Consider the following 25,512-nt stretch of genomic DNA (forward strand, 5'->3'; position numbering starts at 1 on the left):
TTTGCTGCCAGCCGGCCACCATGTTGCTTCCTGTGGAAAAAACAGACGAGCTTGTGTTACCTCACCCACCAGCAGGGGCTTTTATTGGTCCGGTGCAGTGCATTCTGGTCGTTGTAGGTTTTCTATCTGTTGGGCAACAGCAAATGCCACAGCCTTTATTCTGCTTTCTCTGGTCATGTAGCACCAATATGAAAAGTGTTTGTGTCTCTGCAGAGACAGCTCAGTTTGATGAGAGGGCCATCTTTCCAGCAGTGACACACTTGTTTCAGACTTCAGACCAGTGTTCATTGTGACATCCAGGGCGTAAAATTAACATTTTACCTCATCTGCCATTGGCTAGTGACCTCCAAAACTTCACCAGCCAAACATATTTCTCACCAGCCAAATAAAAAAATTGTGCCTTATTTGACGAAAAATAATTACCTTACGTTTTTAGTATGAAAATCCAACTTTAGGAAAATCCAACCCTGTCCTCTGTGTTTCTTTGGCGTGCTTGCGGCAAAGGCTGCAGTAGTAGTATCAAGATACCACAGCAAAAATGAGGCGGATGTGCCTTTTGTCATTTATAAAAAGATAAATCACTTTTCTATAATACATCAATGATATTTCAGTGGAATAAATTACTTATTGACTTATTCATACTTCAAAAACAGCATCAATAAGTGATTAACATAGGGGGGATCAAAATAAAATAAAAAAATGAAATAAAAATCAACCAGCCACCCTCCTCCCCTGACAAGTCCTTCCATAAGTAACGAACAGTCCCTAAAGTGCAGTGATGTTTGTGGAAATGTGAACGGCTCGTTTCTCCTCTGACACGCTACATACCTGTGTACCTCCACGGCTCGGTTGTCCAGGTACTACTGGGCAGTCATGACACCAACGAAAGAGGAAATTACTGGACCTGGAGTCGGACTTTGTCGGAGACGACCAGTAAGCCGTTATCTTGCGCTGCAGAGCACTATGAGCCTCCGCCGTGTTCCTGTCTGTGACCCCCGTTCAACCCACAACCTCCAGGATTCGCATTTCCTTTCTGCTGCTGGTTGAAACGTGATAATAGGGGCGTCCCAGCGCCCACTCTACTAACTTGACGTGGAAATGAGCGGTAGTCTAGAAAACTGGCGAGTTTTTTGTTGTTGTTGTTGTTGTTGTTGTTGTTGTTTTTGTGAGGGCGCCCGTGCATCCTCACATAGATTGCGCCCTGGGCAGTTGCCCACATTGCCCATAGCAAAAACCGGCCCTGGACACAGCTGGCAGAAATGGTCGAAGCACATAAAAAACCCACATGCAATTCAAAATTTTCCATCGGCCACTGGCGGGTGTGTGTTTTTGTTTTACACGCCAAACTCATTTTTTACCCACCATTGGCGCTTAATTTTACGCCCTGGTGACATCTATTTTAGATTTAGTCTTGAGACAATAATGTTTATTAGTTTTCTGAAATTGAACATAGATCTACTTTTAGATTGTCATCGTCTTTTTTCCGTTGTTGAAAAAGGTCGTTGACGAAACATTTTTGTCACAGTTTTCATCGGTGACATTAACACTGCTTCAGACTGACAAAGATCCAAAGACACAGGTTGAGAGGTTGATGGGGATTCTGTCTGTCCTCCTCCTGTGTCTGCACAAAGTCTAAATACCACCTCAGAGTTTGTGCTCCATGGCCAACACTGACAGGATCAGTTTTATCTGAGGGTTTCTCTTCCTGTCAGACAGAACTCTGGGCACAGACTGTAACATGCTGCATTTAGAAAAAGCTGCAGTTGTGTTTGGACATGATGCTTCACATTGGTCCAGTGTTTGGTCTGCAAGGAAAGGACCAGTTTGTGTCCTCACATGGACTGAAGGACACATTAGACGTTACATTAATCACATGATGTTGGACACAAACACAAACTGAGATCTGTCAGTGGCTTCAGCTTTTAATGTGTCTATCCTCCTCCTCCTCCTCCTCCTCCTCCCTGCAGCCTCTCTGACTGTGAGTCCCAGCAGCTCTCAGATGTTTGAAGGAGACTCTGTCTCTCTGAGCTGTGAGGAGGATGACAGCTCTGCTGGATGGACTCTGAGGAGGAACACAACCAGAGACACCAGAACTGAATGTGGAGCTGGATGGGGAAGATCAGCTGGTTCTGTCTGTAACATCAGCTACATCCTCTCAAAGCACAGTGGAGTTTACTGGTGTGAGTCCAGAGAGGGAGCAACCAGTAAGAGCATCACCATCAGTGTCACTGGTAAGATCAGACTGTGGAGTCAGTGTTGATGAAGCTGTGTGTAAATGGATGAAATGCTGTAGTTTGTCTCTGTGTTGAGGTGGATCAGTGATCCTGCAGAGTCCTGTCCTCCCTGTGATGGAGGGACATGATGTCACTCTGCACTGTAAAACAAAGACGTCCTCCAACCTCCCAGCTGCTTTCTATAAAGATGGCTCCTTCATCAGGACTGAGCCTGCAGGTCACATGACCATCCGCCATGTAACCAGGTCTGATGAAGGCCTCTACAAGTGTGACATCACAGGTCATGGAGAGTCTCCACCCAGCTGGCTCACTGTCACAGGTCAGGAGGTTACCTTTGATTTCAGGAGTTCATTCATCCAGATATTCACCTGACCAGGTGGGATTCTCTCTACAGGTAGACCTCCAACCACAGCTCCACCTCCTACATTGACCCTGCCCACATCTGCAGCCCCGCCCCCTGACTCAGACCACCTCCACCTTGTGTTCAGAGTGCTCTGCCACCTGGTGGTGTTCTGTCCGTACTGCATCTCCACTTTCATTGTGGTGTCTTTATATCGACAACGGCCCACAGGTATCAAGCACTCAATCAATCAATCAATCAATCAATCAATCAATCAATCAATCAATCAATCAATCAATCAATCAATCACTCTGGTGTTGATGACTGACACTTGTCTGTAACCTGCTCTGACTGTAGGAAATGACCTGTCCGTCTCCATGGTGATGACCCCGCCCACCCAGGCTGAGCAGGGATTGGAGGATGACTATGATGATGTCATCACTGCTGTCACCACGGAGCATCACTTCTGAACTGATGTGAAATGAAGCTCAAATGTTTGGAGGGGGTGGAGCCTATCCCAGCTGACATCAGGCGAGAGATTGTTGTTCATGTTTGTTTTAAATCTCTTCAGATCAAATAAAACAAAATGATGAGCATCTTTTCTCTCTGTGTTTTGTTCCCGTGTGATCATGTGGGTCTGTGGATATTCTCATTTATCCAGGTCAATTCCATTCTGGCAACAATTAAATCGTAGGCAACTGGACTTTGATTTTGTCTAGAAGACGTTTCGCCTCTTATCCAAGCAGCTTCATCAGTTCTCAACGCATCGGTCTGACTAGTCCTCACTAGTCTGACAAACAGTGGAGTAAGACTCAGGTTTTTAACCTCTGTGGAGGTGTACACCCACCACCCTCATAAGACAATACTTTGTTAGTGGAGTTTCACTGGACCATTGTTTGGGTCAGGTGAGTCACACTAGTGAACGACAGTCGTTAGGAGTGAATGGGGCCACTGGCCACCAGTTGCCTACGATTTAATTGTTGCCAGAATGTGATCATGTGGTTTTGTAGACTGGAGGCACAAAATGACCACTTCTGTTCACTTAGTTTTGGAAATGGCGGGAACACAACATGCAAAAGACTACTGCTGGAGCACATTTAGTTCCTTCTGCCTCCAGTAGATCACTAAGTACTGCACATTACTGTCATTCATCTCTCATCTGGGGTGGAAGGAAGGAATTACATTTACTGTCCTTACTGTGACAGGTGGATGGATTCACTTGTAAAAGGAGAAGTGCTCACTAACACAGATTCTAACAAAATGTCTGGTGGACCAAAATTGGACAGAAATATATCTATTGAGTGCACAAAACTTCATAAAAACAGTCTCAAGAATACACATCATCAAGCATTTATGCATCAAAACACTGATAGTGTAAGGATTCAGACTCTATTTCTTTCATTTTAGATTTAAAAGCAGTCAAAGTAATAAGATTATCATGTTTTAACACATCCTGCAGTGTGTTCCATGACGAAGGAGCAGAATGCTTAAAAGCCCTTTTACCATGATCAGTGCAGTTCGTAATGAACCTCAAGGAGGCAGGGTAGGCTGCATCAACCTGCTGAAGACATTGTGCAGAGGCATGCATATATAAAAGACCACCATGGTCCAGTACAGGTAACAAGGTGACAGCAACAAGACGCTTTTTCACATTAAAAGAAAAACACATCTTATTGCAAAAATAAAACCCCAACTTTAACCTCAGCTTCTTCACCAAGCACATCACATGTGACTTAAAAGTGAGGGAGTCATCGATCAAGATGCCCAGGTATTTATACGGATTTACAACCTCTATGATGTTACCATCAAGAGTGACCACTGAAGGAACATTTAGTGTCCCATTTCTGGCACTGCTGAACAGCATGAGTTTCCACTTGTCTGCGGTGAGATCAAGTTTCAACTCAAGTAAGGCATGTTGAACCACATTAAAAACATTTTGCAAAGATTCAATGGCCTGTACAAGAGTTGACGCACAACAATAAATCACTGTGTCATCAGCATAAACATGAATATTTGCATGCTGATGACACAGTGATTTATTGTTGTGCGTCAACTCTTGTCCAGGCCATTGAATCTTTAGGTTTAACTTAAACCTGTGAAAAATGGGAGCAAAAACAACATTTGTGTTCGGTCTGTTTCATGTGTCACTAAATCACTAAACTGTAATGCAAGTTAGACGGAGTGGGAGGGAATTTATCAGAGTGACATTCTGGTGGGAAAAACACTTTGACAGACATACTGATGCATCACCATCACAGCTCATCTCTGCACTCAGTAGTCTGTTCACATTTGCTGTGGCTCAGTGCTACGTCACATGTTACATTGCCCTGATTGGTTTTAGATCTCTCACATTGTGTTCAGGGGCATTTTGGTCTACAGCCACTGGAAACTGGAAATGACCTGAGAGGTTCAGACTGACTCAAACTTACTGACTGATGTGGTGATATCAGGCCAAGCTTTAGTTGTTTCTTATCACAAACACTAAGTCAGTAGGTAGCTCATATATTCAGCTGCAGCAAAGTGAAACATGTTATCTCAGCTTCATACTCGTCCCCATAACTTAATGACTTAACGACTGCAGAGCTGTCACCCTGACCTCTGTGGTTATGACGTCTTTTGAGCACCTTGTCCTGTCACACCTCAGAACCATCAGTGACCCACTCCTGGAGCCCCTGCAGTTCACCCACAGAGCCAACAGGTCCAGCTTTAACGACAGTGATGGTGCACCTCCATCATCTAGTCCAGTCTCACCGTCTCGTACGCTGCTGCCACTGCCAAGGACGAGAGCAGACTGCAGACTATCATTCACTCCACTGAGAAGCTGACTGGCTGCACTCTGCCCTCCCTCCAGGACCTGTACACCTCCAGGACCCTGAGACCCCTCCAACCCCGGACACAAACCCTCTGAAACACTCGTCTGTGGTAGGACGCTGCAGTCCATCAGGACCAACAGCTCACAGCATGAGAACAGTTTCTTCCTGTGTGCAGCTGGACTCATGAACAAGGCCTGGGACGACCTCTGACAGACTCTCATCCTGCCCCCACAGACACTACACCTGACTTTACTGCACATCTTTACTGCTCATCTTCTTATTTTCATCTTCATGCTCCAAAACAACAAGGCAGATTCCTTGTATGTTAAAACTTACTCAGCAACAGACCTGATTCTGATTGTTGATGAGTAGTTTGATAGCGTGCAGCTACACTCTGTATGTTAGTCTCTGTCTGACCACAGTTCACTAGGTAAAACACACAGAAGCTTTCACACATGCAGATATAAAACTGGTCCACTTCCTGTCAACTAAACCGCGGCCACCTACAGGAAGATACAGCCTGTTTGTTTGAACATCATCATCAAGTCATTTTGTCATGTTTCTCGAAAGATTAAAATAATCTCTGTGATGAAACCAGCAGCTTCAACTTTCACCTCCTGCAATCACAACTATAACACACACACACATCTGTTTTATTCTGACTGAATACAGAAATCTAACAGTGTGTAGAGATGAAACCACAACACTGCCCGCCACAGAGGAAGGAGGAGGGTTTACATGATGTGACCATGAACTGATCACACCTCTCATCAACACGTAGATCTCATTTCACCAAGTAACAGGATGGAGGAAACCTCTCTGCTGCTGCTGCTCTGTAAGTATCATCTGTTTATGTTTCTAAAATCATCAAACTGAAAGAAATACAAGAACAAAGAGAAATCTATAGTTCTCATCTGTTTCCTCCTCCTCTCTGTGTTCATCAGTATGTGATACAAAGATCTTTCTGTGTTGCTGCACTCAGGTGTTCGTCAGTTGTGTCGAAGGTCTCGTTGTATCACAGCCTCAAACTAACCTGAGTGTTCTTTGTCTTCAGGTGTGACCTCACTGCTGAGCTGCACAACAAACCAAGGTCAGTAAACTTCTTCTGTCACGTCTCAAACTCACTGACTGTGTGTGACAAACACTGATAGAAGAGTCACTGGAGGTCACACAGGGAGGATTCAAAGGGACACTTTGCTGATGTTCAAACAGCTTTGTATTCTAACAGTATGGACTGTATGTGTAAATGAAGCGAGGTAAACTTCCCTCCATCTAATCAGCGCTCACATCTCAGGGCTGAGGCTCAAACTACAGATTGTACTTCTGCATTTTGGTTTGTCTGCCGACACCACGGACACAAAGAGTATGGGAGCAGAGTGAGAGAGAGCCGCCTCTCTGTCTCTCACACTGAGATCAGACAGTAAAACTAAGCAGCGCTGATCAAGTATAAACTGAGGCGTCATGTCTCTCCTCACATGTTCTCAGAGTAATTAACATTTTACCTCATCTGCCATTGGCTAGTGACCTCCAAAACTTCACCAGCCAAACATATTTTTCACCAGCCAAATAAAAAAATTGTGCCTTATTTGACGAAAAATAATTACCTTACGTTTTTAGTATGAAAATCCAACTTTAGGAAAATCCAACCCTGTCCTCTGTGTTTCTTTGGCGTGCTTGTGGCAAAGGCTGCAGTAGTAGTATCACGATACCACAGCAAAAATGAGGCAGATGTGCCTTTTGTCATTTATAAAAAGATAAATCACTTTTCTATAATACATCAATGATATTTCAATGGAATAAATTACTTATTGACTTATTCATACTTCAAAAACAGCATCAATAAGTGATTAACATAGGGGGGATCAAAATAAAATAAAAAAATGAAATAAAAATCAACCAGCCACCCTCCTCCCCTGACAAGTCCTTCCATAAGTAACGAACAGTCCCTAAAGTGCGGTGATGTTTGTGGAAATGTGAACGGCTCATTTCTCCTCTGACACGCTACATAGCTGTGTGCCTCCACGGCTCGGTTGTCCAGGTACTACTGGGCAGTCATGACACCAACGAAAGAGGAAATTACTGGACCTGGAGTCGGACTTTGTCGGAGACGACCAGTAAGCCGTTATCTTGCACCGCAGAGCACTATGAGCCTCCGCCGTGTTCCTGTCTGTGACCCCCGTTCAACCCACAACCTCCAGGATTCGCATTTCCTTTCTGCTGCTGGTTGAAACGTGATAATAGGGGCGTCCCAGCGCCCACTCTACTAACTTGACGTGGAAATGAGCGGTAGTCTAGAAAACTGGCGAGTTTTTTGTTGTTGTTGTTGTTGTTGTTGTTGTTTTTGTGAGGGCGCCCGTGCGTCCTCACATAGATTGCGCCCTGGACGGTTGCCCACATTGCCCATAGCAAAAACCGGCCCTGGACACAGCTGGCAGAAATGGTCGAAGCACATAAAAACCCACATGCAATTCAAAATTTTCCATCGGCCACTGGCGGGTGTGTGTTTTTGTTTTACACGCCAAACTCATTTTTTACCCACCATTGGCGCTTAATTTTACGCCCTGGTGACATCTATTTTAGATTTAGTCTTGAGACAATAATGTTTATTAGTTTTCTGAAATTGAACATAGATCTACGTTTAGATTGTCATCGTCTTTTTTCCGTTGTTGAAAAAGGTCGTTGACGAAACATTTTTGTCACAGTTTTCAGCGGTGACATTAACACTGCTTCAGACTGACAAAGATCCAAAGACACAGGTTGAGAGGTTGATGGGGAGTCTGTCTGTCCTCCTCCTGTGTCTGCACAAAGTCTAAATACCACCTCAGAGTTTGTGCTCCATGGCCAACACTGACAGGATCAGTTTTATCTGAGGTTTCTCTTCCTGTCAGACAGAACTCTGGGCACAGACTGTAACATGCTGCATTTAGAAAAAGCTGCAGTTGTGTTTGGACATGATGCTTCACATTGGTCCAGTGTTTGGTCTGCAAGGAAAGGACCAGTTTGTGTCCTCACATGGACTGAAGGACACATTAGACGTTACATTAATCACATGATGTTGGACACAAACACAAACTGAGATCTGTCAGTGGCTTCAGCTTTTAATGTGTCTATCCTCCTCCTCCTCCTCCTCCTCCTCCCTGCAGCCTCTCTGACTGTGAGTCCCAGCAGCTCTCAGATGTTTAAAGGACAGTCTGTCTCTCTGAGCTGTGAGGAGGACGACAGCTCTGCTGGATGGACTCTGAGGAGGAACACAACCACAGACACCAGAACTGAATGTGGAGCTGACTGGGGAAGATCAGCTGGTTCTGTCTGTAACATCAGCTACATCCTCTCAAAGCACAGTGGAGTTTACTGGTGTGAGTCCAGAGAGGGAGCAACCAGTAAGAGCATCACCATCAGTGTCACTGGTAAGATCAGACTGTGGAGTCAGTGTTGATGAAGCTGTGTGTAAATGGATGAAATGCTGTAGTTTGTCTCTGTGTTGAGGTGGATCAGTGATCCTGCAGAGTCCTGTCCTCCCTGTGATGGAGGGACATGATGTCACTCTGCACTGTAAAACAAAGACGTCCTCCAACCTCCCAGCTGCTTTCTATAAAGATGGCTCCTTCATCAGGACTGAGCCTGCAGGTCACATGACCATCCGCCATGTAACCAGGTCTGATGAAGGCCTCTACAAGTGTGACATCACAGGTCATGGAGAGTCTCCACCCAGCTGGCTCACTGTCACAGGTCAGGAGGTTACCTTTGATTTCAGGAGTTCATTCATCCAGATATTCACCTGACCAGGTGGGATTCTCTCTTCAGGTAGACCTACAACCACAGCTCCACCTCCTACATTGGCCCCGCCCACACCTGCAGCCCCGCCCCCTCACTCAGACCACCTCCACCTTGTGTTCAGAGTGCTCTATTACCTGGTGGTGTTCTGTCCGTACTGCATCTCCACTTTCATCATGGTGTCTTTATATCGACAACGGCCCACAGGTATCAATCAATCAATCAATCAATCAATCACTCTGGTGTTGATGACTGACACTTGTCTCTAACAGAACTCTTTCTAACCTGCTCTGACTGTAGGAAATGACCTGCCTGTCTCCATGGTGATAACCCCGCCCACCCAGGCTGAGGAGGGATTGGACGATGACTACGATGATGTCATCACTGCTGTCACCACGGAGCATCACTTCTGAACTGATGTGAAATGAAGCTAAAATGTTTCAGGTCCTTGGTAGATGAGAAACAGTGGAGGACCCAGAACGCTTCCCTGTGGAACCCCACATGTTGTAGTTTGACTTGTAGATGATGTTGAACTCAGGATCTCTGACTCTCTTTAAACTCTTCTAGTCTTCTCATGTGATATTGGTCCAAAGTAAAGATGATATTTATTCAGACTCTGCTATGAGTTGTTTTGTTGTTCATGTTAATGTAAAGGTCATGTTTTTAATCGCTTTAGATGAAATAAAACAAAATGATGAGCATCTTTTCTCTCTGTGTCTTATTCTCATGTGATCATGTGGTTTTGTAGACTCGTTCTACAAAGAGGAACAAAACAACCACAAAGATGACAAACAAACAGAAAGAGAAGAAAAACTTCCTCAGAGACACTGAACGAGTCATCTGTCCTTCAGCAAAGATATAAACTAACATAAAACATAAAAACAACTATAAAGGGAAACAAAAAGTCACTTCTGTGTGATGAGTTCTGAAAACAGAGAAGAAAGATTCAACATGGAGGAGAGAACTATTGGAGAACATTTAGTTCCTTCTACCAACAGCAGATCACCAAGTACTGATGTCACCACGGAGCGTCACTTCACACAACCTCCATGAACAGTCTTCATATGAACCAAAAGAGAAGCGTGCAGTGTTGGTGAACAGAAGGAAACGTCTGACAACACAGCACCGCACTGAGCATGCTCAGTGACCCAAACACACTGAGTGATGTTCAGCCTTTAACAGTGACAACAACATTTCAGCACCACAGGGCGTCGTCATGTTTTATTTAACCAGAATGATCTCTTAACATGAACAATCTCTTTCAGAAGTGTCCTGGCCGAGACAGGCAGCAGCATGAAGTCACAGACAGACAACAAAATTAAAAACATGCAGCTGTAAAACCAGCAGTATGAAACACAAGATAAGATGACTACAAAGAAAAGCCAATATAAGTGAAGCTATACGCTATAAGTGAACCATAACAACCAGACAAACAGGGGCAACTACAGGGTTAGTAAGAGCGGCTACAACACACCCTGACACTGGCATATAGATGATAGTGTACAAAATAAACAGAGCTTTGAGACGTCTGAGAGGAACCAGTGAGAGCAACTTTAAGTCCTTCTGCAGACGCTTCCACACATAATCAACACAGTCACTGCTGTAGCAGAGACCAAGAAACAGAAGCACTTCCTGTTTCTAAAATAAAAACTCAGCTTCAGCTTTTTCACAAATAGTTGAGTCGTCTAACACAGTCCCAGATATTTATCAGATCAAACACACTCTGTGCTCCTGCCCTGAAGTGGAGCTGAAGTCAGGAGATTTGAACACACAGTTTTGTATTAGAAGCTCCTAAGAGCATCAGACAACTCCTCTCTGACGTCACACTGACAGGAAGTAACCAGACTCATCCAGATGACTTGTTCCAGCATCATGTTGTTACAGTCAGTCAGCCAGCAGGGGGCAGCACAGCAGCTTCACTTTGTCCTACAGGGGATCGGTTTCACTGGAAGTGGTTGAACTCACAGGAGAAAATGTTAAGAGAAGAGAGACAGCAGGTCCACTGAACGTCACACAGAAACATTCAAAACTGATCAGATTCATTCAGATGAGACAGTCTGATGTGTTCCTGTCAGACCTGCTGAGATGATCAAACCTCACAGGTCACATCAGTTCAAACATTTCATCTGAGTGTCAAACATGTCACGACATGTTCAGGATCTCCAACGACACACATGAAGTTAGGCCATGATCCAAATCCACAGACACACCTGCATGGAGCCAACACAGTAATAAAGACATCTGAGAGCTGATTCACTGTTTATTCCAGATGCTCAACAAGTTATGAAAGGGATCAGCCAGCAAACATACAATGTACATACAAGTCAGACCGTGTCTGTGAAGTGTCGTTAACGTTGAAACATTCAAACCTCTCTGTGTGTTTAATCGTCTGTATCAATATGTCGTGTGCGCCCGTTTCCTAATACAGAGGCAAACTCTACCTAAAGATGTGATTTAATTTAATGCTTTTAACATTTGAGAGGAGACAGCTGTGAGTGGAACGATGGATCGCTTTGTTGTACAGAGAAAATTACGACAAAGCACAGGTGAAGATAGTCAGTAGACAGTATGATGAAAGCTACCTGTGTTGGTTTTTGAGTGATAACACATAATAGAAGCTGTTGTGCACAGATACAGGTGAGCCTTGAGAGTTTGGCTTGACCTCTGCTGTACCTTGAGCATGAAAAGTTTGACAGCCACTCTTCTAGATTATGACGTGTGCACAGATGGTACCGGTCACCTCGTTGCAGTCTGAATTGCCTGATGGCCCATCTGAGCCTGCACCACAGACTCAAGCTAGTTAGGAACATAAAAACGTCAACATGAAGATTAATGAAAAACTATAAAGTCACATATTGTAGGAGGTAAGGCTCGTACTTCAAGCCACTGAGATATCTGAGTCAGGAGTGACCTGACTGGTGCGCTTGCTTTGGTTTGATGCCGTGCGCTATGTTTTGTTGTGGTGTGTGGTCAGTACAGGCTCTGAAGGGTGAACTGCAGAATCACAATCCTCTTTACTCTGTTCAGTGACACAAAGTTCATTTCCATTGTTTCCATTGAAACCAAACAGTGTGACAAACAAAACCTTTTGATTTCCCGGCAAGGCAACAGCGACCTTCCTACCTATGCTGCGCCCAAGATACCAGCACAACAGCGCCTAACGTACACATCGTTCATAACAATTAACGTCTGGTTAGATAAAGAACATTCTGGCTCTAACAACAGGTTTATACATTGAATTGTAAAGCCTCATTTCCACCAAACCCTACAAATATATTTACACAAATACAAATATTTAAATTAGTACAGAATAAAATGAAATAAAATCCAAACAAATATAAACAGTTACTTCCTGAATATATTACTGGTTGTAAACTAAGCGTAGTGAGGGGGTTGAGGACTGGTTAGTGTCAGAGCCCCCGTCCAGGACGAAACAACCAACATCCAGCAACATATCAGGAACATGGTGCCCAAAGATGAGACGCTACATGTAAGTGAATACCTCAGGCAGCAGAAGAGGAGGATGAACCATCATCACGCCATGTACCATCAACAGTCCTAGTAGTGTTTAGAAGAGGCCGGACTGACAGACGGCACAGAGGCACTAACCATGACAGCACAGGAACAGGAACTTAGTACCAGATCAATAGAAGCAGAGGTCTACCACAGCAGACAGGACCCCAGGTGCTGAGCAGAGATGCTCCTGAGACAGTTCAGCACGTAACAGCAGGGGGTAAGACGGAAGCAGGAGGAGCGCACATGGGACGCCATGACCAAGGTCTGCACTGAGTGTGGGCTGGAAGTCCCAAGGTCACAGTGGAAGACACCTCCTAAGGTGGTGGAGAATGAGTGAGCTCAGATACTGTGGGACAGACAGCTGATGGCTGACCAATCAGACATCATGTTGATGGACGAACAACAGAAGAAGGCGGTGAGAGACGACAGCAACATCAGGAAGAAGGAAAAATACCGAGGGCTGAAAGAGGAGCTGGAAAAGATGTGGGGAGTAAAGGCAACAGTGGTGCCAGAGCTAATGGGAGCACTGGGAGCTGTGACCCCAAGGAACACCTGACACACTGCACACAACCCTCAAACTCCCAGGCCTCTGGTAGAAGATATATATATATATATATATATATATATATGTATATATTTACACGCACAGATCTGAGCTTCTTAAAATAACGGTTCCTTATTTCACTGACTGTTTTACATTGTAGGAGGAAGTGCAGGTCCGTGTCAGCCAAAAGAAGCGTTGCCATTACATGTTTCTGCAGCCGTGGACATGTTCCATTTGTATGCTACACATAGCAGATATATTAAACCTTTACATTTCAGCGCTGTGGTTAAAGAGTGGTTAGCGTTAGGCACAAAAAAACGTTAAGTTATGGTTTGGAAAAGATCATGTTTCATGGTTTAAAACCTGGTTTGAGGACAGTTCCTGCTGGCCGAGCTCTTAAAGTGTTCACAGACGGACTGTCGGACGTCTCGACAAACATCTGTTACCTGTTACGTCTCCAGTCAGTGCTCCCCACAGGTTTTAGGAACACCATGATGGTTTAATGATCTTTGTATACGTACATAAAGATCATAAAACCAGTGCTGATACTACACAGAGCGCCAGTCCAACATATCCATTCTTGTTTCCTCCACCAGCTGTGTTTTTTACTTTCCCAATCCTTGCACGCTTGTTTCCTGCAGGAGTGTCTCCTTTGTGACCTGCAGAGCACCAACAGGTGAAGAGCAGAATTCATTTCAGTCTCACGTCAGACGTCATCTCCTGCACTTTGATCACATGACTTAGTCTTGACAAACACAAACTCACCTTCATCTGTGACTGTCAGCCTCACGTATTGTCTGCTTGTTTGTTCGGATTTAATTGAAACAAGACACTCGTACTTTCCAGCGTCGCTGTTGCTGATGTTCCTCAGAACAACAGAAACGTCTCTGTTCCTCATCTCTGGATCGCTCAGCTCCACTCGACCACGATAGGACGAGTGCTGGTATTCTTTCAACAAGCGCCCGTCTCTGTGAAAGTAGACATAACCTGAACTCACATCAGGTCTGCTCCACTTCAACAGTTTGAGGTCAGTGGGAGTATCTGCGGGAGCCTGACATGGGAGCGTGGCGTCTCCTGAGGGCGTCGCTGTGACCTGCTGGTCTGAACAAGAAGAGGAGAAATCCAGAGGAATCAGCTCCACAGTTTGTTCAGAAACAACATCAGCATTTCACACACGACACATTCACACACACACTGTTTTACACATCTCATGTTCTCATGTTAAATCTGTGACGCGAACCGGGATTTGGTTCAAATCTCATCCGTCTGTACTAAACACTCGATATTCTGAGTGCACGAGTGCGCTAAGTGCATTCACACTGCATAGCTAGGGGTGAGGAACAAAATCAATACAGAATAGTTTTGTGATATTTTGCATGGTGATGTTCTATTGGTCAAGTATCCATCTTTATACCTCATTACTTTTTGCAAATACACATTTTAATCCAACTTTTGGTCCTAGAATAATAAAATCAGTTGCTCTTTCTGTCCACTAGGTGGTGCTGTTTTTTCCTAGTGTGTTCACCTCTCCAACATCTGCTGTCTGTTTGATGTGTTTTAGCCACAATACAAAGGGATCAACCTTTCTGTGCCTGGCTGGCTGTTTCGAGGACATTTGACACAGCACGACGCGTTCAGGACAATTTTTCATTAGCAACGTCCTGCGGGACATTTACGCACTTTTTACTGGCCTCCCAAAAACACCACTGAGAGACGTCAGCTGATTGAAACCTCTGCAGCTCGATTGTGAACCAGAAGAGCAGAGAGAGCACATGAGGCCAGTCTGAGCTGTTACATTTAGATGTTAAGTTCCTCCTCCTTGTATACAAAGCCCTACATGGGCTGGGACCATACTACATCACTAACTCCCTTGTTCACTGTTTGCCTCCAAGAACACTGAGATCATCTGCTGCTGGTTTATTGGAAGAAGATCAAGAACGCAGCCTTTGTCAGTGACTGAAACTCTTTTTACGCTTCATGCTGCTGCACCTCTTTTAAACTCTCACTGGATTTATGAATCAGTTTGTCACGTGTCAGTGCAGAGGAGGACCCAAACAGACAGTCTGAGTGTCTGACAAAAAGCAAGCTTTAATGTAGCCGATTGAAAACATCCAGCACAGGCAGGCAGCTAAAAGTCCAAATGAAAGCAGGACAATAATAATAATAATAATGATAATAATAATAATGATAATAATAATGATAATGATAATAATAATAATAATAATAATAAATCGGTTTTATATAGCGCTTTTCTAGGTACTCAAAGACGCTTTACAAAAGAATACGCACAGGAACAGGCACTCAAACAAAACACTCAAACAAAAGGCAAAAGAACAAAAAAAACAAACTGAAAACCAACCAGGAAAAACACGACGAACAGGGACGACCACAGAACACACCCAGGATCAAGACAGACAAACTGACAAAAGAACAACAGGACACACACAGGTATATGCTGCGTTCGTTTTGTACTCGGAGGTCTGAAGTCGGAATGACATCACCTCCAGTTTTTGCATTCTAGTTGACGACGGTGGACAAGTCGGAAAACAACATGGATTGGAATTTCCGACCTCCGAGTACAAAACAAACGCACCATTATACACAGGAAACTAATCCCAAGAGGAGACGCAGCTGGAGGAGGAGGACACGGGCAACAGGACGGAGGTGGGGATTGGCTGACAACAACGGCTGAGAGGACAAGACTAATACACAACAGGTGTGAAGGGAAGACTCTGGGAACAGGGAGGGACTAACGAAACAGGTGTGACAGAAAACACACAAAGACAGGAAGTGAAACCAGACACGACACATGAGGAGAGAATACAAAATAAAACAGGAAGCAGTTTAAACATGAAACACAGACAGAAAACTCCAAATCAAAGTCCAGAGGATATAAAGACAAGACAAACAGGATCATGACACAGTTGAAGTGTAAAGACCTTTGTGCTGCATGTATGAAAGGTTTTTATTCGTTAATTTGTTCTCTTACACTTCCTCTTACATTGTAGCTCTGTGGGTAGACGGATGGATAGATGGAAAAACATTTGGATATTGTCTGAATGTAAACATGTCCAGGAGCTGGAACACCGCGCTCACTTGACCGCAGTGACAGAGATGCGTCATGTGGAGACGACCCTCACACATGCTGCGTCTTTAACCACCTGGAAAACATGAGGTCAGACACTGGGAGCTTCTCTTGTGTCTCTGGGCCAGCTTTCAAGAGCACAGCAACAGGTTGCTAAGCAACCGGTTGCTAAGCAACCTTAACGGTCACAGTATCACAGCCTGTTTACCTGAAACCCTGAGGTCTGAGCTGATCTACTTCCTGTGTGTCTGTGGGACAGATGAGACGCTCTGACAGCTCTGCACTGACATGATCAGCTCCTCCTCCATATTGATCACACACTGATATTTACTGAGGGAGGAAAGAGACCTGTGGGCTGTGATTGGCTGGTCCTCGTCACATGACACGTGGTGTGGCTGTCTTCTCAAAGTGTTCCCAGGGTGCAGCTGTCACACCCTGAAACACAGGCGTGTCTCTGGCGTCTGAGCCATCTGCCACGAGTCCTCATTGCAAACAGTAATTTGAGGGCACACACACACACACACACACACACACACACACACACACACACACACACAAAGGGATGAAGCAGCAGATCTGGAGCTGGAGTCTTTACAGCCAATCAAACCTGCTGTATCACACTCAGCTTTAAAGCCACAGTGAAGGTGCTGACATCATCCTGCAGCAGAGGAGCTGAGGCATCGTCTGGTAGCAGCCATGATGTGCAGGAGGGCAAGTAACGCTCTGAAGTTACGCTACATTTTGGCGAGGTGAAAAGAGCATTGCCTTCTCCTGAATCCCTTCTGCACACTGCTCTATGAACGCTCTTGATGTTACATAAATAAGTTTGACTGGAAACTCACCCTCTGCACTCAGTGTGAACATTACTGCTTACACTACAGTCAGGATTTGATCTGATGATGTCATAACACCTTGCATTAATTTCTTCTGTCAGTGTTTGATTAGACTTTTCTCCAATCGTTTATTTGAGCGCAGAAATAAATTACATGCTGGAATATGATTAAGTGGACTATAACTGCAGGAAGTAAAGCATTCTGCACAGTGACGTGTGCAGCTGGTCCTGACACAGCCTCGAGTCTTGTGTCCGAGCTGAGATCACATAAAGGAGCAGTGTGAAGACAGACAGACAGACAGACAGACAGAGAGACAGAGAGACAGGCACAGGGTGGTGACATGTCTGTCTGACGCTACTGTACACAAGATCGTTCTCACGCTCAAACATCACTCACGGTTGGTGACGTCATTATTTACAAAACAAACTATTGTTTACAAGAATTCGTCGAAATAAAAAAAAACGTCGCAAAAAGAATCTGAAACAGCTTTGATAAAAGAAAATGAAGCTGTGAACAGAAACACATCCTGACTGCTGCCATCACAAGATATTATAACACACACACACACACACACACACACACACAGCTCACCTGCTGCAGACAGAGAAAACATCCATGTACACACTAACAAAGTCGCAAGTTGCGCCATGATGAGAGCAGAGAGTCGATCCTTCCCCTGACTGACTTCACCCGCACACACAGCTGCACGGATCTGTGCATGGAGAAGAGGAAGAGGAGGAGGAGGAGGAGCATTTTGTAGGACGTCATGCATTCTGAGGAGTCAAGGAGAGAGGAGGCTTTCCGACCGACTCACCTCCCTGATTGGATATCAATTATTGATTGGACAGCTGATCAGACTGATCTGATACAAAATAAACTCAGCGTGTCACTGACAGGTTTGATATTTGATTTGTTCTGATTCAAAACCTGAACAAGAAAAGAAAGAAATGACTTATTTATTTATTAGAAACTATCTGTTGTTTCCCTGATCGACCTTTATCAATACAATTAAAGTCAGAGAGTCTGTCAGCAGAAACACTTTCACACTTCCACTCAGTCACACTGAGGCTGAGTGCTGATCACTCCTGAGGCCGGCAGGGATGGGCAGCATTTCTATTACTTGTATTTAAAATACCTATTTGAGTATTTTGTAATTTGTATTTGATAAAAGCAAATGTAATCTGTAACTAAATACTTTTGAGTGGAGTAATTTTGTATTTAAAATACTCAAAATACTTTCTCCACGAATCAAAAAACAAAAATAATAGGCTACACATTCTTATAATATTGGATGTAACAATATTTTTTACTTACTTACATACGGTGTGCGTTCGTGACGGATGTAAGCACCTCTTATAATGTATTTCCTTTCAGTTATTTATGCTTCACGTGTCCTTGTTGTTGTTTTGTGCTAGGAATATTGACATGGCTGGAGATAATTTCTTTGTGTTTAGCAAGCTAACGTTTCTGCTTGTTAGGGCCTGTTAAGCTAACCTACTGCCTCGAAATGATGTCAGAAGATGTGATGAATGTATGATTAATGTGTCTGTGGAGTACATTAAGTTATTATTTAGTTAAGTTTAGTAAATCACAGGCATTTATGAAACCATACATGGTTATATATATATATATGTATTTCTGTTTGTATTTCAGAGACCACACATACGCATATGTCCATGTACCGTTGTACCATTCTCTGAAGTGCCTGCATAAAGTTAACAAACCGCTCTCTGCCTCCGTGTCAACTCCTTAATCAGAGTCCCACTGTGGATGGATGCCCAGCTACCACATCACGTGTTAACACACGGTTAAGGAGTATATTTCCAATAGTGACAGTTCACAGCACAGCTAGACTAGACTTGCCAGGCATGTTGCTCACGTGGATGGACCCACACTACCAGTAGACTACCTTGCTGCTCACGTCTTCCAAGTTCAACAGACTGTCTGTCAAGGTAAATATTTTATCTGAGTGTGACAGATGTCAACTGGCTTGATGCATGATTTATGTCTGGGTCTGGCTACATAGCCTATTGTATAAATACATGGGGATGATAGTTATATCAAGCTAGCGATGCTTATGCTAACTGTCTAGGTTAGTGCATTACTCATGGTCTCTAGTTGCAGTATGCAAATGTTGAGCATTTATGGTCAAGGACTTTTTGAGTTATTCATGAAAAGATTTGAATCGGTTAGTATAGTGCCACCTATGGACGAATAGTGATCGTTCTTTCTGGTATAGTTACTCATGGTCTCTAGTTGCAAATGTTGAGCATTTTTGGTCAAGGACTTTTTGAGTTATTCACAAAAAGTTTTGTGGACCAACCGACCAACCGACAGACAGAGTGACCTGTAGAGCTGCGGGTTACTGCTACAAAGAAAAAGAAAAAAGTATTTTCTGTTTTTGAAAATACAAAATACATGTATTTTATTTTGATACGTTTATTTGAGGGGTATTTTGTGTTTTGTATCAAAATACATTTTGATGTATTTTTGCCCATCTCTGAGTGTCGGGTTGATGAGTGACAGAATTTGAATTTTCCCTGAAACATTTGACCTGCATGTATGTGCTCATCTTATCCACTTTCCGAGCCTGGATACGATCAGGAGGCTGCAGCAGGAGGCGGTGACAGAAGGTGTACAGCACATACAGGCTGCAGACGTTAACACACAGAGGGCTCAGAGGTTTCAGAGGACCTGACATGAAAAGCCCCTACTTCCGGAAAAATTGTGTTGATCGCCTCACGTCGGACCTTGGACGTAAGCAAACATGTATGCCCGCAAGCAGATTTTCGCTCGTTGTTAGCCTTGCTGGCTAAATTAAGAGGTCAAAGATGTTTTGCTAACGTACGGTGTTGGCACTGTTACTAATTCTACGTGTAATTATACAAGGAATATTCAAATTACATGTAGCAGTGGACAATTTGCTTAAAGACGTCTTTGAGATGTATTTTGACTCACTGGTAGGGAAGGGGGCCATTGCTGTAACGTCATGCCACGTCAACTCGGGGTCCTCGGGTTGCTACACTTCCGCACAACGTTCCGAGCGAAAAATTCCGCTCCAACCACGTGTTCAAAGCACTGTTTCTCTGAGTTAATGGTCAGGACCTTATTACCCACCTCCGACCTTATGAACTCTGCTCAAGGGCCGAGCTGTGACTGAATAAACTGTGTGGGCGTCTTAGTGACATCAGAAGATCGTCTCTTATTAACTTTACACTGCTCTACCTAGCTGCAATAATACAACACATTCAGCAGCCTATATTTAGTGACAGCCAAACGAAGCCTCATGAACCACTGTCTTTATTTTCTGAGCTCACCAGATGGCGCCCTCTTTTTACGCTTTTATAAAGGTCAGTGTGTTTCCATTAACACACCTGCAACATCTTCAACATCTCCTGTTCTGCGTCTGCGTCCTGAAACAGTGGGGATCAGGAGCTGGCCTCCGGTTTGGTTTTGTCCTCATCCTGGTGATGGACACATCCGGGTGATGTTAGTGTATGTTGATGTGTTTCCATTCACAGCTCCTACAGCTACAGAGCAACACTGACACACAGTCCTGTTCTTCTACAGATGACTCTATATCATCATATTATTGATATATAAGCAGGGGATTTTAGTCCAAAGGGGATCCACTGTATGTGAACACATGAATGTGTCAGACCTGCAGCACTGGATCTGAAATGAACTGTAATAAACTGCTGTGAAACAACATGAGCCTCAGCAGACAAACAGGTTTCACCCAGAACCATTTGATCCAAACTTGTGTCACAGATTCTATGTGTGGTTTGAAGAGGGACACATTCATTATTTGAATGAATTATTATCACAGTGGAGAGAAAGTTATGCTGTGTGTCCAGCAGAGGGCTCTGTGGACCAGCTGTTAGTTTGAGCCAGCGACTGAGCTGCAGAGTTTTCACTGATTGAAACTTATGGTAGTTACTTCTTTTTATATCTCACTTACGTATTCAGTCTCTCTTTGAAACTCTCTGCAGACTAATCTGGATCGACGTCTGAGCGCCGCTTCAGAGGAAACAGACGGTATTTTGTGGAGGCGCATAATGGCACCTCACCAGTTAAGGGGTTAAAATTAATGCATTCATCCAGGTGTTGTGTTTCCATCACTGCTAATTGGATTCAGCATTCACACCTGGGTCTAATGACTCTGCAGTGGTCACGGGTTGTTATCGCCTCCAGCTCTGACCTGCATTGATGGCAACACAACACCCAGGTGAACGCACTAGTTTCAGCCTCTTTACCGGCAAGATGCAATGAAGACATTCCACGGAGTTATCCACGTCCAGGGTACCCTGGGTGTGTTGGTTGTTGACGTTCTGGGACGCCGTGTCAACTTCAGCCTGTTACATGCATTGTCTGTTTTCAAAATACACTTCTGTTTTCACAGGAAATGTACAGTTTGATACAGTCTCTTTCAAAATAAAAGCACTACGTTGGTACAACACTGTGGATTGACATTTTTCTCCTTCAACACACACACGTGGTTAAGTTTAGCCGACACACACACGTGGTTACGTTCAACCAAAACACACACGTGGTTACGTTTAGCCGACACACACACGTGGTTACGTTTAACCAAAACACACACGTGGTTACGTTTAACCAAAACACACACGTGGTTACGTTTAGCTGACACGCACACGTGGTTACGTTTAGCCTACACACACACGTGGTTACGTTTAGCCGACACGCACACGTGGTTATGTTTAGCCAACACACACACGTGGTTACGTTTAGCCATCACACACACGTGTTTACGTTTAGACAACACACACACGTGGTTACGTTTAGCCGACACACACACGTGGTTACGTTTAGCCAAAACACACACGTGCTTACGTTTAGCCAACACACACACGTGGTTACGTTTAGCCGACACACACACACGTGGATACGTTTAGCCAACACACACACGTGGTTATGTTTAGCCGACACACACACGTGGTTACATTTAGCCAAAACACACACATGGTTATGTTTAGCCAACACACACACGTGGTTACATTTAGCCAAAACACACACATGGTTACGTTTAGCCAACACACACACGTGGTTACATTTAGCCAAAACACACACATGGTTATGTTTAGCCAACACACACACGTGGTTACATTTAGCCAAAACACACACATGGTTACGTTTAGCCAACACACACACATGGTTATGTTTAGCCGACACAAACACGTGGATACGTTTAGCCGACACACACACGTGGTTACATTTAGCCGACACGCACACGTGGTTACGTTTAGCCAACACGCACACGTGGTTACATTTAGCCAACACACACACGTGTTTACGTTTAGCCAACACACACACGTGTTTACGTTTAGCCGACACACACACGTGTTTACGTTTAGCCGACATGCACATGTGGTTACGTTTAGCTGAGACACACACGTAGTTACGTTTAGCCGACACGCACACGTGGTTACGTTTAGCCAACACACACACATGGTTATGTTTAGCCAACACACACACGTGGATACGTTTAGCCGACACACACGTGGTTACATTTAGCCAACACACACACGTGTTTAAGTTTAGGCAACACACACACGTGTTTAAGTTTAGCCAACACACACACGTGTTTAAGTTTAGGCAAAACACACACGTGCTTACGTTTAGCCAACACACACACGTGGTTACGTTTAGGCAACACACACACGTGGTTACGTTTAGCCAACACGCACATGTGGTTACGTTTAGCCAACACACACACGTGGTTACGTTTAGCCGACACACACACGTGTTTAAGTTTAGCCAACACACACACGTGTTTAACTTTAGGCAACACACACACGTGGTTACGTTTAGCCGACACGCACACGTGGATACGTTTAGCTGACACACACACGTGGTTACATTTAGCTGACACGCACACGTGGTTACGTTTAGCCAACACACACACATGGTTACGTTTAGCCAACACACACACGTGGTTACATTTAGCCAACACACACACGTGTTTACGTTCAGCCAACACACACACGTGTTTATGTTTAGCCGACACACACACGTGGTTACATTTAGCCAACACACACGTAGTTACGTTTAGCCGACACGCACACGTAGTTACGTTTAGCCAACACACACACGTGTTTAAGTTTAGGCAACACACACACATGGTTACGTTTAGCCAACACGCACATGTGGTTACGTTTAGCCGACACACACACGTGGTTACGTTTAGCCGACACACACACGTGGTTACGTTTAGCCAAAACACACACGTGGTTACGTTTAGCCGACACGCACACGTGGTTACGTTTAGCCAAAACACAAACGTGGTTATGTTTAGCCGACACACACACGTGTTTAAGTTTAGCCAACACACACACACGTGGTTACATTTAGCCAACACACGCATGTAGTTACGTTAGCCAAAACACACACGTGGTTATGTTTAGGACAAAAGAACAGGGTCTGGCTTTACAGTTTTACAGGAAGTGAACACCGGCTTCCTGGGCGAAAGTCCCTCCTGCCGACCCTACTCAGATGTTTGCCTGCTTAACTTACATTGTTGACGCTGCTGGGTGCTGTTACACAATAACGCTGACCAGCAGCGAATCATGCTGATGTGAACGGACGGCTATTTTCATTGGTGCCTGGTGCTGGAAGTCACTGATCAAACATCAGTATTCAACTGGTGTTAACAGGGCTTTAACATTATGACACTCAGTGTTCAGGTGCCAACAACCCTCCTGGAGTGTTTTGAGCTCATCTTCCTCGTCAAAGTGTTTTTCGTTATTGTGTTTTACCAGATCCTCTGTGCTAATAAACCAAACTAACTGACCTGTTTTCTTGCTGACTGTCTCAGAGAAAACCACACAGCCAGAGAGGTTACATACAGAGAGGAAGTGGGCAGGGTTATGTGTTTCGACAGAAAACTTCTGAGAACTGTTGTTACATGACGAGGATGGAGAATGAAGCGAACATCTCCTCTGCTCCGTAAGTACATCTGAGCTGCATTTAAATGAATGTACATATCTGTGTTGAATGATTGACAGCGTGGTTCATGATTGAAGGGTTTGAAAACTTTTTACTATTTAAAGGTTTTTTTGATCATCGTGGGCGAACGTCTGTAAAAGTAAAAACTAAAAAACATGACTTACAGATATAATGAGCAAACAGGCAGACAGATCCACTCTTTAAAAGTTTAGACAGACTGACAGACTGATCTTCATAATTATTGCACAAGCACAATGAAATCTGACGGCCTTCCTATAGAAGGAAGTGAAAACACATAAAACATCACACCATTGCTCACAGGTTATGTTGCACTTTACACTGATGGGTGAGACTCAAGTTTTGCACGTAGAGTTCACAGTGTGCTTCATAAATCTAAAGTCAGGTAAATTATATTCTGATGGTCAAAATCCTAATTTCATAAATGTCAAGAAGATATCGCAACAAAAATCAGTTGCATGTGAATCACCTTGATACCACAGTAAACTTACTCTACTTGTTTACTTTAACAGGAGGTAAAGAAGTTACAACATTGACCACACAGCTTATTAAACTATCTAACATCACACATTTGATGGACGACACTGCAGTTACAGTGTTAAAATCAATTGGATTTACATTCCCTTGTCCATGTCACTAAAGGCCCTGACACACCAAGCCGACAGTCAGCCGTCGACCAAAGTCGGAGCTTGTCGGTGAGAGAGATCACTCTGATTGGCTGTTCAGGTTTTATTTCCTCGCCCCTGTAGCGAGTGAATCTGCCTGTAGTGAAACCGGGGCTAACCGGTGCTTCCTCCTCAGGCTCCACTTCACTCAGCTGCCCCACAGACCCGCTGCTTCTTCCCACTTTAACCTGAATAACAAACCGGAGCTAGCTGGGAGCGGCTAGCGGAGCGTTAGCCGCAGCATGACCGGAGGGAAGCACAGCCAGTTAGCCTCCGCTAGTCTCTGAGCTAGCCCCGGCTCTCCGTTTGGATCCAACCGGAGCACCGAGCCCTGGTTTGTTATTCAGGTTAAAGTGGGAAGAAGCAGCGGGTTTATCGGGCAGCTGAGTGAAGTGGAGCTCGCGGAGGAAACACCGACCGCCTGGATGTAATAGTCCGTGGAGGTGCTGCTCGGCTGCACAGATAGGAAACCCCTCGGCTGACAGGATGTACCACTCTCTCACTCCGCTCTCTCACGCAGGCGCAGAACGTACGTGCTACTTGGCCGTCGGATGTAGTCCGTGTAGTGTGTTCAAATGCAACTGACACAGGGCGACGTGAGGCGACGTAGACGACGCGACAGTTGGCTTTTATCGCCACTAGTTCTTTGATGTCGGTTTGGTGTGTCAGCACCTTTAAACAACTCACAGGTCTTCTCTGGGATAAAACTGGAAAATAAATAAAC

General features: G+C 44.4%; 3 protein-coding genes across 13 annotated transcripts in view; 2 read left to right on the top strand and 1 right to left on the bottom strand.

The window, feature by feature from the left end:
• The window catches only part of LOC125883778 (Fc receptor-like protein 5), a 40,665-nt gene extending 37,516 nt beyond the window's left edge, over positions 1 to 3,149 (top strand). For 5 of the 11 annotated variants that reach the window (XM_049568337.1, XM_049568340.1, XM_049568339.1 and 2 more), the window contains exons 3-6: positions 1,968 to 2,231; positions 2,311 to 2,553; positions 2,629 to 2,805; positions 2,932 to 3,131. In XM_049568337.1, coding sequence (XP_049424294.1) covers positions 1,968 to 2,231; positions 2,311 to 2,553; positions 2,629 to 2,805; positions 2,932 to 3,044 — 797 coding nt within the window. In that variant the 3' untranslated portion in view covers positions 3,045 to 3,131. Of the gene's footprint in view, positions 1 to 1,967; positions 2,232 to 2,310; positions 2,554 to 2,628; positions 2,806 to 2,931 lie in introns of all 11 variants that reach the window. The other 6 variants (XM_049568336.1, XM_049568338.1, XM_049568342.1 and 3 more) reach the window with 4 other exon arrangements.
• A 3,030-nt stretch (positions 3,150 to 6,179) lies between these two features.
• On the top strand, positions 6,180 to 9,834 carry LOC125883785 (Fc receptor-like B). The gene is made up of 6 exons (XM_049568357.1): positions 6,180 to 6,222; positions 6,442 to 6,477; positions 8,531 to 8,794; positions 8,874 to 9,116; positions 9,192 to 9,368; positions 9,462 to 9,834. Exons 1-6 carry the CDS (start codon positions 6,192 to 6,194, stop codon positions 9,572 to 9,574), a joined length of 864 nt encoding a protein of 287 aa, XP_049424314.1. The 5' UTR covers positions 6,180 to 6,191; the 3' UTR covers positions 9,575 to 9,834.
• Positions 9,835 to 11,406: 1,572 nt separating this feature from the next.
• Positions 11,407 to 17,881, bottom strand: LOC125883796 (nectin-4-like). Its single transcript, XM_049568379.1, has 3 exons — positions 17,731 to 17,881; positions 13,987 to 14,322; positions 11,407 to 13,880 (listed from the first exon to the last, which is right to left on the bottom strand). Exons 1-3 carry the CDS (start codon positions 17,786 to 17,788, stop codon positions 13,750 to 13,752), a joined length of 525 nt encoding a protein of 174 aa, XP_049424336.1. The 5' UTR covers positions 17,789 to 17,881; the 3' UTR covers positions 11,407 to 13,749.
• Between the last annotated feature and the right edge of the window lie 7,631 nt (positions 17,882 to 25,512).

Source organism: Epinephelus fuscoguttatus, linkage group LG23, assembly GCF_011397635.1.
Source record: "Epinephelus fuscoguttatus linkage group LG23, E.fuscoguttatus.final_Chr_v1".
NCBI classification, from domain to species: Eukaryota; Metazoa; Chordata; class Actinopteri; order Perciformes; family Serranidae; genus Epinephelus; species Epinephelus fuscoguttatus.

Coding starts and splice junctions, on each gene's coding strand:
- LOC125883785 (XM_049568357.1), top strand. CDS start 6,192: ATGGAGGAAACCTCTCTGCTGCTGCTGCTCT. Junction 9,117..9,191: donor CAGCTGGCTCACTGTCACAG/GTCAGGAGGTTA, acceptor TTCTCTCTTCAG/GTAGACCTACAACCACAGCT. Junction 9,369..9,461: donor ATATCGACAACGGCCCACAG/GTATCAATCAAT, acceptor CTCTGACTGTAG/GAAATGACCTGCCTGTCTCC.
- LOC125883796 (XM_049568379.1), bottom strand. CDS start 17,788: ATGGCGCAACTTGCGACTTTGTTAGTGTGTACATGGATGTTTTCTCTG. Junction 14,323..17,730: donor GTTTTCTCTGTCTGCAGCAG/GTGAGCTGTGTG, acceptor CTTCTTGTTCAG/ACCAGCAGGTCACAGCGACG. Junction 13,881..13,986: donor GCTGACAGTCACAGATGAAG/GTGAGTTTGTGT, acceptor GGTGCTCTGCAG/GTCACAAAGGAGACACTCCT.